Source organism: Kwoniella dendrophila, chromosome 3, assembly GCF_036810415.1.
Source record: "Kwoniella dendrophila CBS 6074 chromosome 3, complete sequence".
Classification (NCBI taxonomy): domain Eukaryota; kingdom Fungi; phylum Basidiomycota; class Tremellomycetes; order Tremellales; family Cryptococcaceae; genus Kwoniella; species Kwoniella dendrophila.
This window is the reverse complement of record NC_089478.1, coordinates 1789319-1805653: the sequence shown is the minus strand read 5'-3', so window position 1 is coordinate 1805653 and position 16335 is coordinate 1789319. Positions and strand designations below refer to the sequence as shown.

General features: G+C 38.7%; 6 protein-coding genes across 6 annotated transcripts; 4 read left to right on the top strand and 2 right to left on the bottom strand.

Moving 5' to 3' along the window:
• Window positions 1-371: 371 nt before the first annotated feature.
• On the top strand, window positions 372-2096 carry L201_002955 (uncharacterized protein; the record flags this gene model as incomplete). The annotated part of the gene is made up of 7 exons (XM_066218718.1): window positions 372-397; window positions 461-525; window positions 642-672; window positions 734-746; window positions 818-1162; window positions 1274-1434; window positions 1598-2096. 7 exons carry the CDS (start codon window positions 372-374, stop codon window positions 2094-2096), a joined length of 1140 nt encoding a protein of 379 aa, XP_066074815.1.
• A 573-nt stretch (window positions 2097-2669) lies between these two features.
• L201_002954 (uncharacterized protein) lies at window positions 2670-3731 on the bottom strand (the record flags this gene model as incomplete). The annotated part of the gene is made up of 3 exons (XM_066218717.1): window positions 2670-2855; window positions 2927-3033; window positions 3137-3731. 3 exons carry the CDS (start codon window positions 3729-3731, stop codon window positions 2670-2672), a joined length of 888 nt encoding a protein of 295 aa, XP_066074814.1.
• A 414-nt stretch (window positions 3732-4145) lies between these two features.
• L201_002953 (uncharacterized protein) lies at window positions 4146-6649 on the top strand (the record flags this gene model as incomplete). The annotated part of the gene is made up of 13 exons (XM_066218716.1): window positions 4146-4250; window positions 4331-4509; window positions 4575-4752; window positions 4807-5029; window positions 5088-5196; window positions 5313-5340; window positions 5409-5495; window positions 5554-5683; window positions 5755-5964; window positions 6024-6163; window positions 6239-6353; window positions 6417-6511; window positions 6605-6649. The coding sequence occupies 13 exons, from the start codon at window positions 4146-4148 to the stop codon at window positions 6647-6649; spliced, it is 1644 nt and encodes a 547-aa protein (XP_066074813.1).
• Window positions 6650-6777: 128 nt separating this feature from the next.
• On the bottom strand, window positions 6778-7477 carry L201_002952 (uncharacterized protein; the record flags this gene model as incomplete). The annotated part of the gene is made up of 4 exons (XM_066218715.1): window positions 6778-6970; window positions 7087-7170; window positions 7257-7321; window positions 7457-7477. 4 exons carry the CDS (start codon window positions 7475-7477, stop codon window positions 6778-6780), a joined length of 363 nt encoding a protein of 120 aa, XP_066074812.1.
• Window positions 7478-9338: 1861 nt separating this feature from the next.
• L201_002951 (uncharacterized protein) lies at window positions 9339-11569 on the top strand (the record flags this gene model as incomplete). The annotated part of the gene is made up of 7 exons (XM_066218714.1): window positions 9339-9665; window positions 9769-9953; window positions 10020-10624; window positions 10707-10831; window positions 10888-10939; window positions 11018-11259; window positions 11333-11569. The coding sequence occupies 7 exons, from the start codon at window positions 9339-9341 to the stop codon at window positions 11567-11569; spliced, it is 1773 nt and encodes a 590-aa protein (XP_066074811.1).
• Window positions 11570-12770: 1201 nt separating this feature from the next.
• On the top strand, window positions 12771-15527 carry L201_002950 (uncharacterized protein; the record flags this gene model as incomplete). The annotated part of the gene is made up of 3 exons (XM_066218713.1): window positions 12771-13149; window positions 13223-13828; window positions 13894-15527. 3 exons carry the CDS (start codon window positions 12771-12773, stop codon window positions 15525-15527), a joined length of 2619 nt encoding a protein of 872 aa, XP_066074810.1.
• Between the last annotated feature and the right edge of the window lie 808 nt (window positions 15528-16335).

Here is a 16335-nt window from a genome sequence, read left to right as displayed (position 1 = left end):
GAAGGAACGGCGGTCATGGCGGGTGAGTAGATTAATCCGATGAACCTAGCTAGTAGGACCTCTGCTTGATTCCCCTTATGATTGAGCATATTCATACCCCTAAAACCTGTAACATTTGGCGAACGCAATATGGACGCGTTGAAGGAAGAAAGGCGAATGGGATTTGAGTTGATCTGAGCGAAGAATCGGGAAGCTGATTAGTTGACATTTTCTCATCCTATCATCTTCTTGTAACTATTCTATTCACCATTAACACTGGACATCTCACTATCTTCACGTATAACACGCTCAACTCGTACTACTACCCTCTCTTTTCAATGAACGCTTGATGCCTTCCGGATAATACTTCAACGTTTTGACTACAACAACAAATGACCAACGCAGCTATATATACCGTGTAAGTGCATCATCAAAAAGATAATCTCAAGCTGAATGACTGATACCTTACCTTGCACCATAGATTTACATCTCCGCATCATGCGCCTATGCCAAATCACTTACCGACGTTGATCGTCACCCCTCATGGTAGGTGAAAAATCCTCTTTTCAGGTGAAAGGTGTAGAGGAGGGATATATATATGAGACTTTGGCAAGAGGAGCAAGACAAGGACAAAGGCTAATGCTGTAACTGGGCAATTGCAGGGCAACCAAATCAGATATTGTATACTTATCTGTAAGTGAATACTTCGTTACCTGTTTGCTAGATACTCAAAAGCTAATTTTAAACTCTGTAGGCACACTGAAGAGGTGAATAACTGTTTTCTTCTGCCACTCAAGCAGCGATCAAGCTGACTATACCTTTGCCGCTAATCCCTTAGAATCGAGTAAATTATTTATTAACTCCCTCACCTCAAGGAGATTTATGTGTCGCCAAACTATTTCCACCTTTGAGACCTGGACAATCTGGTCCAAGTCAATCGTCATCATCTTTACCAACTTTGAACTCAAATAAGCAACAACCACATAATGTAGTTAGATGTGAAGCTTCAAGAGATTTAAGGTGGACAATTGAAAATACAGGTGTCATGTCACCTATATATAAGATTGTTAATCAAGATGATACACCTTTATATCAAATTTCAAAACCAAATCCTAATGCAGAGTTCTGGACAATGTTTTATTTCAAATATGCTGGTCATCAAATTCCACCAAAAAGGATTGAGGTGAGTAACTATGTTATCAACTGAGAATAAGTATTAGAGGATGAGCAAACATAGTTGAACTTCACAAGGAGAGAATTATAACTGATACAGTCGTTTGACTTCATTTTGTAGTTCGGAAAAGTAGCTAAGAATCCACCGGAGAAAGGAGGTGGTACTAGAATTACTGTGACAGGTAAATCAGAAGATGAGAAACAAGTTTGGCAGACCTTGGGTGTAGGAAATGAGGATTGTGTAGAATGGGTGGTTTGTTGTGCTTGTTTAAACTTGCTTGAGTGAGTGGGATCAATGGTTTTCTTAACGATCAGAAAAAGAGCCATCCTGCTCTCCCAACTGCCTGTTATTACAATAGATCCCCTTCACATCTGCTATAATCTTATCTTCTCCTCATCTATTCAACAAGAAATCCATACTGAAAGCCGTCTTTTCTCCTTGCAGTGACCAGATCTTACAAGCAGCAGAGAAGAAGGCGGGAATACTTGGACCTGCATCTACAGCTTCTGCCCCTGCGGCATCATCATCTCCAGCATCAACGTCTTTAAGACCTAATCCAGCATCACTGCAGAGAGTTTCACCTACACCTGGACCTAGATCAGCAGGATCATCTGGAGGACCAGGTATAGCATCATCTTTACCATCTCGTGGAGGACCTGGAATAGCATCTTCAGCACCTTCTCCAATGGCAGGTCAACATCCAGCAAGTAACCTATCACAAACATATAGAAATAACCCTAATTTGCGTAACGCCCCTCCTCCCCAACAACAACAACAGCAAGGTAGTTATAGAGGTCAGCCGCCTCCACAACAGCAGCAACAGCAGTATAGACCTCCTCAACAACAAGGTATGGATCCTAGAATGAGAGGCGGTCCTCCACAACAACAGCAACAAGGTCAAAGAGGTTACGCCCCTGCTTCTACCGGTGGAAGAAGGTTTTAGAGCACCCTGCTTTCGTTAGGCGATGGAAACAGGGGTACAAGGAGTTGTGGACCATTTCCGCATTTCAGTTTTCGACATCTCTATGGAACAATCATTATTTCAACTTATATGTGAATATATTATAATGGATTGCTGCAGAGCCAATATCGCTCTTCTCTTGGTAATTTGATATTGATACCGGCAATACTGCTTTCGCTTATCGTTATTCTCTTAACGCTTTTGGTTTTTCTTGATCTGTAACATCAATATTTGATCTTATACCCCGATAAAGACGAGATACCGTAGTTTTTTAAGTAATCTATCATGTGATTATATGTACGCATATTTATTTTGACCATATACTTTATTCTGCAACAACCACTTGTACAGCATTTGAAGCAATCTTTGAGAGTTTTTTTGTTGAATGCCAATGAAGATCTTGCATCATCAGTGAAATTAATGTACAACAAGGTACAATATGTAGAACCCTTTTCGCCAGGCATATTACCCGTATCTATCAAAGTAAGAAGTTGTTGAAAATACCCAATGAAATATATTATATGTTATCAATCTAATTCAGTTTCACCCATAATCCTAATAACCACTATTCATAACTACAGCACCAAAATCATCACCCACGCCCCATTTTTCCATCAATTTCTTAACTTCTGACATATCACCTCTATGATTATATTGACCATAATGTGAAATATCATTTGTAATTTCTTTCATATCGCTAAATGCTCGATTTTCAATTGGTCTTCGTAAACGTTCTGAAATCTAGATAATGTAGATTAGATTTGATTTGATATTCATCCTCATTGTTCTTCTTATGTTTCAGTTTAACTCACCTTCTTATGATGTTTAGGTATATCAGACCAAGATTCAGATTTTATCCTTGACATGTATTTTTCAATTACCTGTGAATTACCTTCTACACATAATAAAGCTGGTTTACCTATAAGCAGAATAACGAAATACCAGTTTATGATGTTAAATGGCACATTTTCCCGTGTCAAAGAGTAATACTGTTTGTGTGTAACATTAAACTTGGAACCTACCAGCTAAAACAAATCCAGTTAATTTAACATCTTTTGCAAAATTTACCATATCATCCCTTTTTTCTCTTGTTGATAAAGTAGGTAACCAAAACCATATTCTATCAATTTGTAAATCTTTTTCATCTATTTCTTCTACTTGATCGTTATCATTCCCCTGAAGTGCAATTTCACTTAATAGACTCTGTAATTTGGATTTGATCAATTCTATTGTATTTAGTAGATATTCACTTGATTCTTCATTATCATCATCATTATATATCGGTATATCTCTTAACATCTTTTCATATTGATTTCTACTTAGAAATAATGGTTGTTTTGGCCGTATTTTGACTTTACTCGTATAATTATTATTCTTCAAAGACAATATTATTTGGAAGATCACACGTTCAGTTGACTCTGAATCAAATTCATCTATAGGTAAATCCAATTCTGCTTCTAATTCATCTAATACAGGTACAGTAAATGATGGGTCTTCGGTATATTGATGAAGTATTGATTGTGTTGATTCAGGTAAACTCAATTCTTCAGATGTATACATTGAGGTCAACAGTTGAAGTAAATCTAATTGAGCTTCATATTCAGGTGAATTTGACATTTTCGTGTTGTACCTGAATGTCGAAATTCTTTCACTTGTTGGTACAGATCCTTTTGCTCAAAGAGCGCTTCTCAGATCAAACTTCTTGATAATCAAGTTACCTCCCGATCAGTCACAATCTTGTTACTCTGAAGTGATTTTGTTGATAGAATTTGCCTAAATCTAGCTGTTATCTAGAAAGTCCAATATTTTTCCGGAACGCTATCTCAAGCTTAAGTAACTCGGATTTCCCGGCTAAATGGATGTTTTTGGTGATTGATTGAGGGGCACCACAAACAATATCCACAAGACAATAACAAATACGTTAAATCAGACAATATATTCATAACAATGCCTAGATAAGGTAGTCGCTTTTAGATTAATATGATAATTCGCGAAAACACCATTAAGACGCATCGGGCGAATGCTTTCAAAATGAAAGTACTGTGGCCGGAGACCGGTATATCGAAAGACGAAGGCAGAGTGGTGGGTTGGAGATGGGACGACATTTTATGTGTTGTAGATATTCTCAATAGTAATGTAAGCCGTCTTGCAGTTTGCATTACTCATGATTCTTGTTTTGTCTGAATCTTTATGGTCACTGCTGATAACTTTTTCAGTCTCAGGATCATGAAGCCAAGTTGGTTCTGAATCATCCAATGAGTGCGCAGAAATCGAAACGCTTAGAATACCTCGGATACGCTCAGCCTGTTCACGCAATCTCGAAAAACGATCTACCGTCAAATGACCATGACTTATCATTTTGGCTGACCAAAAAAATGAAACCAGAAGCATGCTCGTATGTCCTTCCCTCTTTGCAGTGAAATCTATCTATTTTACTTACATTCTACTTTGTGTATTTAGAAAATCGATTCAACTTATCATATACACACCTCCTGATCCATCTAGACTCCGTTTCTTACGTATATCTCAACCTCTCAAAGGGGAACGGAATGATGAGATGGCCATTCAAGATCGATATACCCTAAATACTTTCTCTACTAACAAGGCGGACAATAACCTGGAAGAAATTGTAAAAATGGTAAATATAGTACGGATATCTCCCTCGAATGGTAGGCTGATCCTCATTCTCCAGGTAAATTTATCGAAAACTATTCAGAGAGATTTATCGACATTACCCAAGAAACCAGACGATCTAGGCCAAAGAATACCAATCATTGTCAGAGATAATCAGTCGAGATTGCTGTCAAGGATTATCTACATGTTACTTCGACCTTTAACCTTTTGCGCACAGACTTTATTCACAGTTCTGAACTACCCAACACCAATTGGATCTTTATCATCAATAAGCTCAACAAGTAAGCTTTCAACTTGATTCTTAAATGTGAAATACTTTGTTCTGATAGAATTGTTCAGTCCAGCAGATATCTTTACGTCTGTCACAATTCTTACAAGGACCCGAACGGTTTACGAGTACCCGAGAGGTAAATATAGATATCGAAACTAAATCAGAAAGGTATATTCGGTATGTGAATTCATCTCCTTTGACTTGAGGTCTACTTTCAGATGCCCATTATCGATTAATCATTATAACAACGTTATTATACAGTATACTGATAACCTTAAATCCACCCGATCTAGATTCTGGAATACAGTTTGGCTTATCTTCGTGAGCATTATGATGGTCCATTAGCTTGACAAGCGAGGTTGGATATAGCTAATAGGCAATTCATGCAGAATGATGTGATTCTGGGTTATTCAGCTAGACAATTGATTATACACTTTTCCCCTTTTCTTCAAGATACACTTGTGTCCTGTTATGATGTAGGTTCGCTGCTCCATCTCAGTCACATCAATGCAGAAGGTTGATTTTTATTTTTAGGCTTACTGTGTCCAAACGTCTATCAACGTACTAAAATGGCTGAATGATTGGCCTGTAGGTCTGAAGCTGAATACCCCATTAAGTCAATTCTTTTGTACTGGACTGGGGCTGATCATACAGGAATGGGGCAGTGAGTATTCCTCGACCACCTCCTAGCAATATGTATTGTCACTGAACGCTAATCTGGTCTGAACTGAACAGATTTGGTAGTCCCTTCACTCAAAAACCTTTTACCGCTGCTTCTACAATTTTTCGCTCTTTCATCGCTTGGCGGTTTAACAGTTGCTATTTCTTTACTCGTTGATACCATCAACATCCTGACTAGCCACCTGCACCTATGTTACATATTGATGAAACACATTTTCAATTGGCAGTTGGAATCCCTTAGCGGATTATGGAATCTATTTAGAGGTAAGCTGAATTTCTATTGTTGGTATCTTCAGCAGCTGATCCACGTACTATCATTATAGGTAAAAGATGGAATGTCCTAAGAAAGAGAACAGACTCTTATGAGTACGATGTTGATCAACTATTCCTTGGCACATTGTTGTTCACTGTTTCAGCATTCTTATTTCCAACTGTTTTGACATATTTCGGTTTGTTCGCTATAGTAAGTAATGTTATTTCCTATCACCTATTGAAGACGCTATCGATGACCCCCAAAACCTGACGAGATAATCTACAGATACGGGTCGTTGTTATATTTATGCAAAAAGTCCTAGCAGCTGGCATAAAAGCTTTGAATGCTTTCCCATTATTTGAGTTGATGTTGAGAATTAAGGAACCGTCGAGACTTCCTGGTAAGTAAACTTAATTGGTAGAAAGTTTGCATGCGGCTAATTCTGACCCTTGTGTTCCTCTAGCCGGCATACATATCAAACTCAGTCCGTTGACCAAAATATCGCTAGAAGGGAAGGAAGGGGATAGGATTGAGATCAGACAGGTGCTGGAACTGAAGGTGAGTCTAACGTTATTGTTGTCAATTGGATGTTAGCTATTATCTCCTTATGTTTTATCAAGAACACCGTAGCTAACGGAGATACATAATCAGAACTCCCCTAAATCCATAAAAAATATTCTATTGTCATCCGCTTGATTGTAATATCAACCCTTTGTATTAGTAAAATGCACAAGTCCTCTGTTCATGGGCATTTAGATTGATTGAAATCATCCGCAAAAACAATGCATATTCCACCTCTACAAACAAGAACACATTTATCTGATCTAAAGAATAAAAAGAGAACTAGCGAAAAAGAAATTGCCATTCCTATCCTCGTCAGACTTCATAGAAGCCTTGAGGTTATTCATATCCTTTGCAACATCGTGTGATGGAGGAATATGGATAGAAAGGAAATTAACAGGCACAACTGGAACAACCACATCTACAGGTTGGATGGGACAGATATTAGCTTGTGAACTGAACAAAGCAAGATAAGGCGAAAAGTCATCGAGTAAGTGAGTTTCGAATTTGTTTTGTTTGATTTTGCGAGGGGGAGATGAGTGAAGATCGAACAAGGAATATCGAAAACTTACGAAGAAGCTCCACAGGTTGAACAAGCTCCGTTGGTACCAGAAGTGTTACATTGGTTCACTGGCATAGAGTTGTTGTTGGTGCAACTAAAACAGTTTGATACAGCATCAGCTATCAGGACTATGATCAAGATAGATCTTTAGATGATACTTATGGTGAAAGTCACACTTACCCGGAGCTACCGTGAGTGGAGCATGATCCATCAGAAGAGGTTTCGCAACCTTTGTTGACGTATGACTAAGATACGGATATGAAAATCAGCTCGTGTTCAACAATAGAATCAGAATAGTGTTTATAGGTTGAGCAAGGCGTGACTTGGAGTGAGATACGAAGCAATATATATGTGAATAAGTTAAAATAATGACTACTTACGACAGATGAGATAGCGGCCATTTTGTCTTATTTAATTGTTTGTTTGGTTTAGTTTAAATCGAGAACAGAAGTTATTCGTTAGAAGTCGTGAATGTTTCGTTTGAGGAGAAGATATAAAAATGGAGAATTGAAGATGTTGAAGAGGGTTTATATAACTTTTTTGGCGTCTGCCATCTCATCTTGGTCTTTCTCATTCGCTCTTACTTTTGAACGATTTATCGAACGATTGATTGATTGTACAAAACATCGTCATTACCTCGAGGCAGGACCGCTTCTTAGAGGGAAGTGGGGGAAACAAACTTCTAGTTTAGGTACATAGTTGAGTGTGTTGTAATGGCGTTTCGAGGTTGATTGGGTTTTGCATTGTCAACAACGTGTTTCGTTGGAGCTATTTCATAGCATCTACCCTCTTATCCGCTTCTGCCTTGGAGAATGAGAGATCTTCGGACCGGGATAAGCATAATCGCGCAGACCTAAGAATCACTTGCGCCGGCGGTCACACCTACTTTCCCTATCTGCCATCAATAATTCTCGAAGCGAGATCTGAGAGAGAACAAAAGCAATTTCCCCATGATGGTAACTCAACTAAATCAACTAAGGAAAAGGGATCACCCTCAAAGAAGCATGTTAATCAAGTTACGAGTATCGTGTAGCGATATGCTTTGTCAGCGGTTGAGTCAGAATCCAAAACGGTTGATCTAGATTTTCAGAAAGGATGGCAATACGTTAGTTGATTTGTTATAGACCTTGCTGTAGTTGACACAACTTCGCCTTTGTTGTCCATTTCCATCAAAAATGCGGGATTTTAAGTACAAAATAACTTATTAACTTCGTTTCAGACAACGTCGGTCAGCTAGCTTCTGCACACGAAGATGAACTATATCCGGTAAGTTCAAATTTGCAAAAAATTCATTTTATCTCAGACTTCTCCGAATGGCACTGTTAATAATACAGATACACCGCTTCCATTTCCATAAACCTCTTGACAAATACAATAATCCGAATTCGTTTCTCCGTATAATGGAGAAGAGTGCTATTGACATGAAAAGGTTGAAACAAACCAAACATCAAATCTTACTATAAAATCCCTTAAACACGAGGCGTATGTTTTGCCACAAATGAACGTTGACTTATTCTTCCATTCCTCAGTACTCTATAGAATGCATGTAGATTATTTTCATTTGCATACTGATAAATTCCGATAGCATCATAAATCTTCATATCCCTAGAGCATAGTAGCGTATTCATACTGTTCCAGCGATAGTTTTGCTATAAGAAAAGAACATTCCTCACCACTTGTTAACATATGAATCAACTCGACTCATTTTTGTCTGACAACATTTTGTTTGCGGCGATCATCTGACCCACGTGTATCAAAAAAGCTCGGACCCCGGTAAATGATGCCGAGTGACATCACCTCATACAGTGTTAATCCATGATACGGGAGGGACAAAAATCAAGGGAACATGTTCAAAAATCAGGCACGATGCTTGTAGGAATTCGTTGAGAGCTGAAAAGATGTCGTTTTCAATTCTATTTTCGTAATATTTGTACGTATACTTTTGTTGATACCGTTCAAAAAGCAGTGCTAGGCGACGAGGAAACCAAGACTTTGGTTGTACCGTATCAGTCTTTTCAACATCGAAAAACATCAATAAAACAAGATATAACTGAAACTTGTTGGCATATAGAGCGAATATCACCGCTCAAAGGATCGTTTGGAAGATTCTTATATTATCATCTAACAGATAATTTTAGTCTGGACCAGCTAGCTTTGAGCACCTCAAATATCGAAGTGGTCAAAGATTTCATGTTTTGGATCAATTATCAATAATTTCCATTACCACTTATCCCTCAATTCCCCTTTTGACATTTAACTAAGATGTCCATTATCATTTTACCACTCTTCCTAATACCTTCAATAACGGTATTAGGACAATTAACACCTTCTCCAACATATTCACCTCCGACAGCTTCATCAGGATTAGAATCATCAGCATCTACACCTAATACACAATGGTCAAACATTTTAGGTAATTCACTATATTTTTATGATGCACAAAGATCAGGTAAATTAGATCAAGGTACATATGGAAATAGAGTAGAATGGAGAAATGACTCTGCTCTACAAGACGGATCAGATTTCAATCTTGATTTGTCAGGTGGTTGGTATGATGCTGGAGATTATATAAAAGCTACTTTCCCTCTTGTGAGTTTATTAGCTCACCATCATCGCGCTCGGTGCAACTGGACAGGATTGAAATCGGGCCTATAAGATTGTATATTGACTAATATACGTTTTCTTTCGTCAGACCTTTACACTTTTCGCTTTATCGTGGGGAGCTTTAACACATGGACAAGGCTTTGATCAAGCCAAACAAACTGCGTATCTAGATGGAACGCTGAGATGGGGTTTCGACTGGGTTATGAAGGCCCATCCAACGGATGATCAGCTCTTCGTGCAGGTCGGATCCGGCGATGTAGACAACGTCTATTGGTGAGCTCAAAATTATTCAGAGTATATTCACAGTGTGATCTTCCTGCTAATCACTCTTGAAACTAGGGGCGGTGATCTAAATATACCTACTCCAAGACCATCTTACCCTATCAACTCTTCTTTCCCCGGAACAGACGCATGGTCATCTGCTTCAACAGCATTTGCATTAGGATCAATGTTATATACACCTTCAATATCCTACAATGTCACTTCATCTTCTTCTGCACCAAGTTCAATAGGCAATTCAACATATTCTTCTTTACTTCTGTCTCATGCTAAGTCATTATATCAAACAGCAAATACGACTACACCAAGACAAACATATTATACAAGTTTAGGTCAATCAGTTGCAGCATACGCTTCATCAAATTGGCAAGATGATTTAACATTATCAGCATTATCTTTAGCTATTGCAACCAACAATTCACAATATTATTTAGATGCTTATAATTATTATGTTCAATATGCTATTTCAGGTTTGCAGGAAGTTTGGAACTGGGATTCTTCTATACCTGCTATTTATGTCATGTTTGCTGAAATTGCTACTGCTAAACCTGAATTAGCACAAGGTGCAGGATTAGATAGAAATTTAACTGGTTGGCAAAAAGAAACTGAACATTTTTTTGATAGTATCATAGATGGTAGTTTCAAGAGGAGTTATCTTACAAAAGGTGAGTACCGTTCATTGATTGATCATTCATCGGTATGTATGTAATTGAGACATTAACGTATACCCATTGATCTTCCAATTAGGTGGTCTTCTCTACTTTGACGGTGACTCAGATGAAGCTTCACTTAACCCTGCAATGGCAGTTGCTATGTTGATGTTTAAATATGCGCCAATCGCTTCCAGTTCCTCCAAGACCGAGCAATATAACGTTAGTTGAGTTCATCCTGTTTCTATAAACAAGCATCTAGCTGACATGATATTTAGGATTTCGCTCAAGGCCAGTTAAACTATATGACAGGTAAAAATCCAATGAACGGTGAGTAGCACAATACATTAACGCCATGTCACCTACGTGAATATATATCAAGTGCTGATTTTATCCCTGATTACCTAGTCCCGTACATGGTTGGAACTCATCCAAACTCCCCTCAGAACCCTCATTCCGCACCTGCATCTGGAGGATCCGACATCAAAAACATTAGAACATCACCAGCTCAAGAAGCATACGTAATATACGGTGCTATGGTAGGAGGACCCTTGTCGGATGACAAGTTTTGGGATTGGAGAGATGATTGGGCACAAAATGAGGTGGCGTTGGATTATAATGCGATGATACCTACTTTGGCTTCTATGCAGGTGAGTAGTATGCAATGTTACCGAATTAAATTTGCTTGCAAGATACACGGACTGACTACCATACCTGACCTAGCTCATTAACGGAACCGCAGACCCGTACTACGTCGACATTAAAGCAAATACATACTCCATACCATCTGGACAACCATGTGATGCTGCATTGCCATGCGGTGGAGGCGGTCTATCTAAAGGTGCCAAGGCAGGTATTGCTATTGGTGTTATCTTGGGTGTATTATTGATATTAGCCCTCATCTGGTACTGGAAAAGAAGACAAATAGGTGGATGGTGGAAGAAGGGCTATAGAAGATAGATACGTTTCATAGGGGATACTTTACAGGACCCTAAGACTCGTTATGGAACAACGGACATTGTAACGATACCTACCGGATAACGACTGTTTCACGATTATACAACAAATCTCATATCGAGATGATATATGTAGTATGTTCTAGCGCTTCAGACATACTTGTTCGATGGTATGCTTTCTGCATCTGTAGTATTGCCGCCGCACCACTGTGCTATCTATATGATGTGGCGGTCTACTGTGTTCGATGACAAGCTTACAAACTGTTTCGAAGGATCGCTATCTCACCATGTACTATATGGGTAAATATGCCACAAGTGGATGTCGTTCCAAGATATTGCCAAGCCGCCGAGTAATTGAGTGATCGGCGGTCTTGTCATATGTCTACCACGTGGCACCTTCCTTTTGGCTTGGGGTTTGTTTGGAACCTGGTCTTGGCTGCGGGCAGACAGCGTTGCGTTTTTCCGCTTTTCTGATTGATTGTTACTCTTCATATGGACAGATACAAGTATGCAATTTTTAAGGACCATGCATGACGCGTCATGTTGTATGCACAACAGACGTTTGTTGAGGATATTGATGATAGCTTGAATGCATGCATACTTGAATGCATACACTGAAATGACGCATGTTGGAAAGAAGAACAGGTAATTGATGGAAGGGTCCAGAATCCGAACTGAATTAGGTAATAATAAATTTCAGTCTAATTGGCAAAAAACTGGGTTGACTTTTGCCAAGTTTTCATTCGCTTGGCAATCTTGGCACCGTCAAACTTGAACCACCAAAACCCATACTTTTATATACTCATTCCCATAAACATCCCCTTCTTTCCCCCTCTTGATAATCTTTTCATCCTTCTTTATCGTTACTAACATCATACATAGTATTTGAGAGTTACATACCATCCATTCTCGATATCAACAACATCAAGATCAACATCGACGAAGAAGATTGGTCATAGCCTAACATCTTAAGAGTAAAGGAAAGAACTAACACCTTTCATCATCTACCATCCTTGCTTCATAATCCACAAGTCTTATACATCCCGACAGAACTGCACTACATATTGAGAATCATTACTACTGGAGGTCTCATATAGTGAGTGGATGATCCATTCATATATTCTATCATTATATAGTATGACCATCGTTGACATGCCCATCTGAACTACGTAGTTACTGAAACCAAATATTTCCCCTAGACCAAGATGGTTTATCCAACTTTACCTGTCTCACCAACAGATGGTGGTAGATATTTATCTGCGATACCTAGATCATCTGAATCAACAGCATCATCAAATGATCCATTAGAACCATTAACACCAGAATTGCAATCAGGAGCTACAATGTATAATACATCACAATCCCAATCTCAGCAAAATGTTGCCAACGAAGATTCAGACGAACAGCTAAGATGTAAATGGAATGATTGTCAACATGTATCTTCATCACCTGATGAATTATATGATCATTTATGTAATGCACATGTAGGCAGAAAATCAACAAATAACCTCTGTTTAACTTGTGGATGGGAAAATTGTGGTGTAAAATGCGTTAAGAGAGATCATATCACAAGTCATCTTAGAGGTAAGTCTTCATCCTCGTCTTCGATCGATTGTCAGCTATACACCTTATTGATATGCCTTGTTCTTCCCTGTAGTTCATACACCACTTAAACCACATCCATGTTCAGTGTGTTCAAAGACATTCAAACGACCCCAGGATTTGAAGAAACATGAAAGAATTCATACACAAGAACATCATCAAATGCATAAACTTAGTAAAGCTACCACTTCAACAGATCCTAAATTTAACTCAAGAGTTTCATCAGGTAACATCCATTCACATACAAATGTCGATAACGAAAGACAGGTCTCACCAATGTCTTCATCACTCTCACCTTCATCCTCTTCATCTAGATCACAATTGAACCCTTCATCACCTTATGAACATCTTTTACCACCACAAATTTCAGGACTTCAAGATAAATCAGTTTCACCTTCACCTTCAGCTTTAGCTGCATTACATCGAAAACAACATGAGGAATTAGCTGCTTATCAAAAACGTGAAATGGCAATCTTACAACAATTAGCTTATAATCAACAGCAAACCCAAACTTACGCCGCTCAATTAGCTGCTACAGCAAATACAAACGATTTTACCAAGATTGGTATGAAGAGAAGTCAAGCTACTTACGAGAATGAAGGCCTTGAAGGTTTGTTGGCGGACATGAAGAAAAGAAAGGTCGAACCTGTCTATGATGCTGGTAAGTTACGCAGTCACGACACAATCACCATAGTCTCTCGAGCTAACACAAGGTTTGTGACGTAGAGATGATGTACCGACTGAACAACCTTGTACCACCTTCGATGCAACCTGGATTCCCTCAGATCTCTCCTGTGTCTGGTTACAACGACTATACCCCACCTCTCAATGCTTCCATCAATGCCTATCCAAACCTACCTTCGATTCCAGGCGGTGGTCTACCCTCATCTATGTCTTCAACGGGTCCCTCGCCACCTCTTGCTATACCTGAAATCAAGACTGAAGCTGATTTGGCGATGTTCAACGAGTTCATGATTTCTCTCGGTAGAGACGCATCTGGTCAATACCACAATCAAGTTCCATCTCTCATGCATAGCAATTCTGGTGGACCAGGTTCAGTCAATACCGATTCTCCGTTGTCTGATAGTAGCAACATCGTAGAAGATCTATTCAACCCTGATGAACTCGCTTCCTTGGGTTTAGCCGGTATGCCAGGTATACCCATCAATGCCAATCACAACGACAACGGCTCGAATCTATCCCATTCATTACCAAATGGATCACCTTCGATATCCTTCGGCGGTTTGTACCCTTCATTAGAGGGCATGAGACATCGAACAGGATCAGCTCCAGATGTGTCAGCTTTGTCAGATCCAATGAAGAGACCAATAGCGGGATTACCCAGAGCATCAACAGGATCTTTGAATGCTTTACCCAATAACACCAATGGTAAACCCACATATTTATCCAACTTTTACGGTTTAGGATCAACTCAATATGCTGAACTACCTTTCAACATGAATGAGTACAGCAATACACAAACCGGGTTGGGTAGTAACGGTCACGGTGTCGATAACTACCAATCATTCGATTCTTTAGCGAGATCTAAACAAAACTTGTACCCTACGCCAACTTTAGCACCTAAAGATTTCTACAAGAAGACTTACAGACATGTTCAACCTCTTGGTGCAAGTTTATCTGCGCGTGCAAGGGAGAGTGCCGAAAGAACGGCCGTCAACGATGAAGATGAAGAAGACCATCAAGAAGGATATGTTGCGGAGCCTGAATCAATTTCTGAAGATCTAGAGAAAACACCCAAAATACCCGTTAAAGCTTTATTGTCTGCTGAAGAATCTGATCCAGATCTCAAATTACCCGCTATAATGAATAACGCAACTTTATATCCATCAGCAGATAACGAGATCAATAAACAATCTTTACCATCGATATCCGAGATCAGCCACTATAGATCAAACTCTATGGCATCATCATCATCTACACCAAGAAGTTCACCTGCACCTGGATCTTCTTCTTCATCTGGTCTAAACCTACCTTCTTTAGTTGCACTACCTGTTAAACGACATACAGAAGAAGAGATTGTCAGAGGTGTAAAGAGATTAGAATTAGGTAGTGGAGAATCCATAAGTATGCCTGATGAAGAAGATGAAGAAGATGGTGACCGACCCTCGACTGCTGTAATAATACGAGAAATGAGGAAGAGACATGCACAATTGATCAAAAGTTGGTTAATCGCTGTTAACATTGAATTTAAAAGAAGGAAATTAGAAGAAATTCAACGTTTACAGAAACAGAGTGAAAATGAAAGAAATTTAGATGAAATTGATGAATTGGATGATGAAGATGAGATTATACAGCAGCATGCTAGAGATATTGATGTCAAGATTGAAATTACTGCTTAAGCATGCGACTTCTATTTACTATCGGGACGCTAGTGATTTTTACGATTATTTTTTGTATATACATACTTATGGATAATAGTACTTTGTAAATTTAGGTAAACAGTCTCTTTGTAATTTTTGATATATGGTTCTTTCTGTGGATACGAATAATACGGACTATATCTTAAGTTACTCGATGCGATATCATTTGATTCCATGTATTGTATATTTGTATATATATTATCGATATCAGAAATGTAATGGTACATGTTCACAAGTCATGCCAAGAGCAAATTATTCGCGTCTTACCGAGGAAAGCATTATATTTGTTTGAGTTAGTTAGCGTCAAGCGAAACATATTCAAACGATAGGAATCTGCCAAGTTCACGCGCTTTAGTCATCAGTTCATCGATCATTTCAACTTGGACGGTGTCATCTTGATACATACGGAATCAAGTAGGTCACTCATCTTGAGTCATTATTACTACATCGATGATGATGTCGTGATAAATCGTGTTCGAGTAAAAGATATTATATTTTCTTCTTCGATTCAGATTTGTATTCAAGGAGATCAAGCCAAAGAACCTGAATCCAGGGAAAGAACTACGGATGTCTACCTTATGTTTTGTCGTCGATCGGTTAGTACAGTTGTCTTTATCAATCGGCCGTTTTGCTATTTACTTTATCCGGTCGAAATCGTAATCTTAACTCTATACAAAAAAAAAATGGGATAAAAACGTTGTTTCTTATCTAAAAAGCCATAATCGTAAGGTAACGAGATCCGTAATCACATAACATGTACAGAGCATCATTTTACGGCCACAGGATC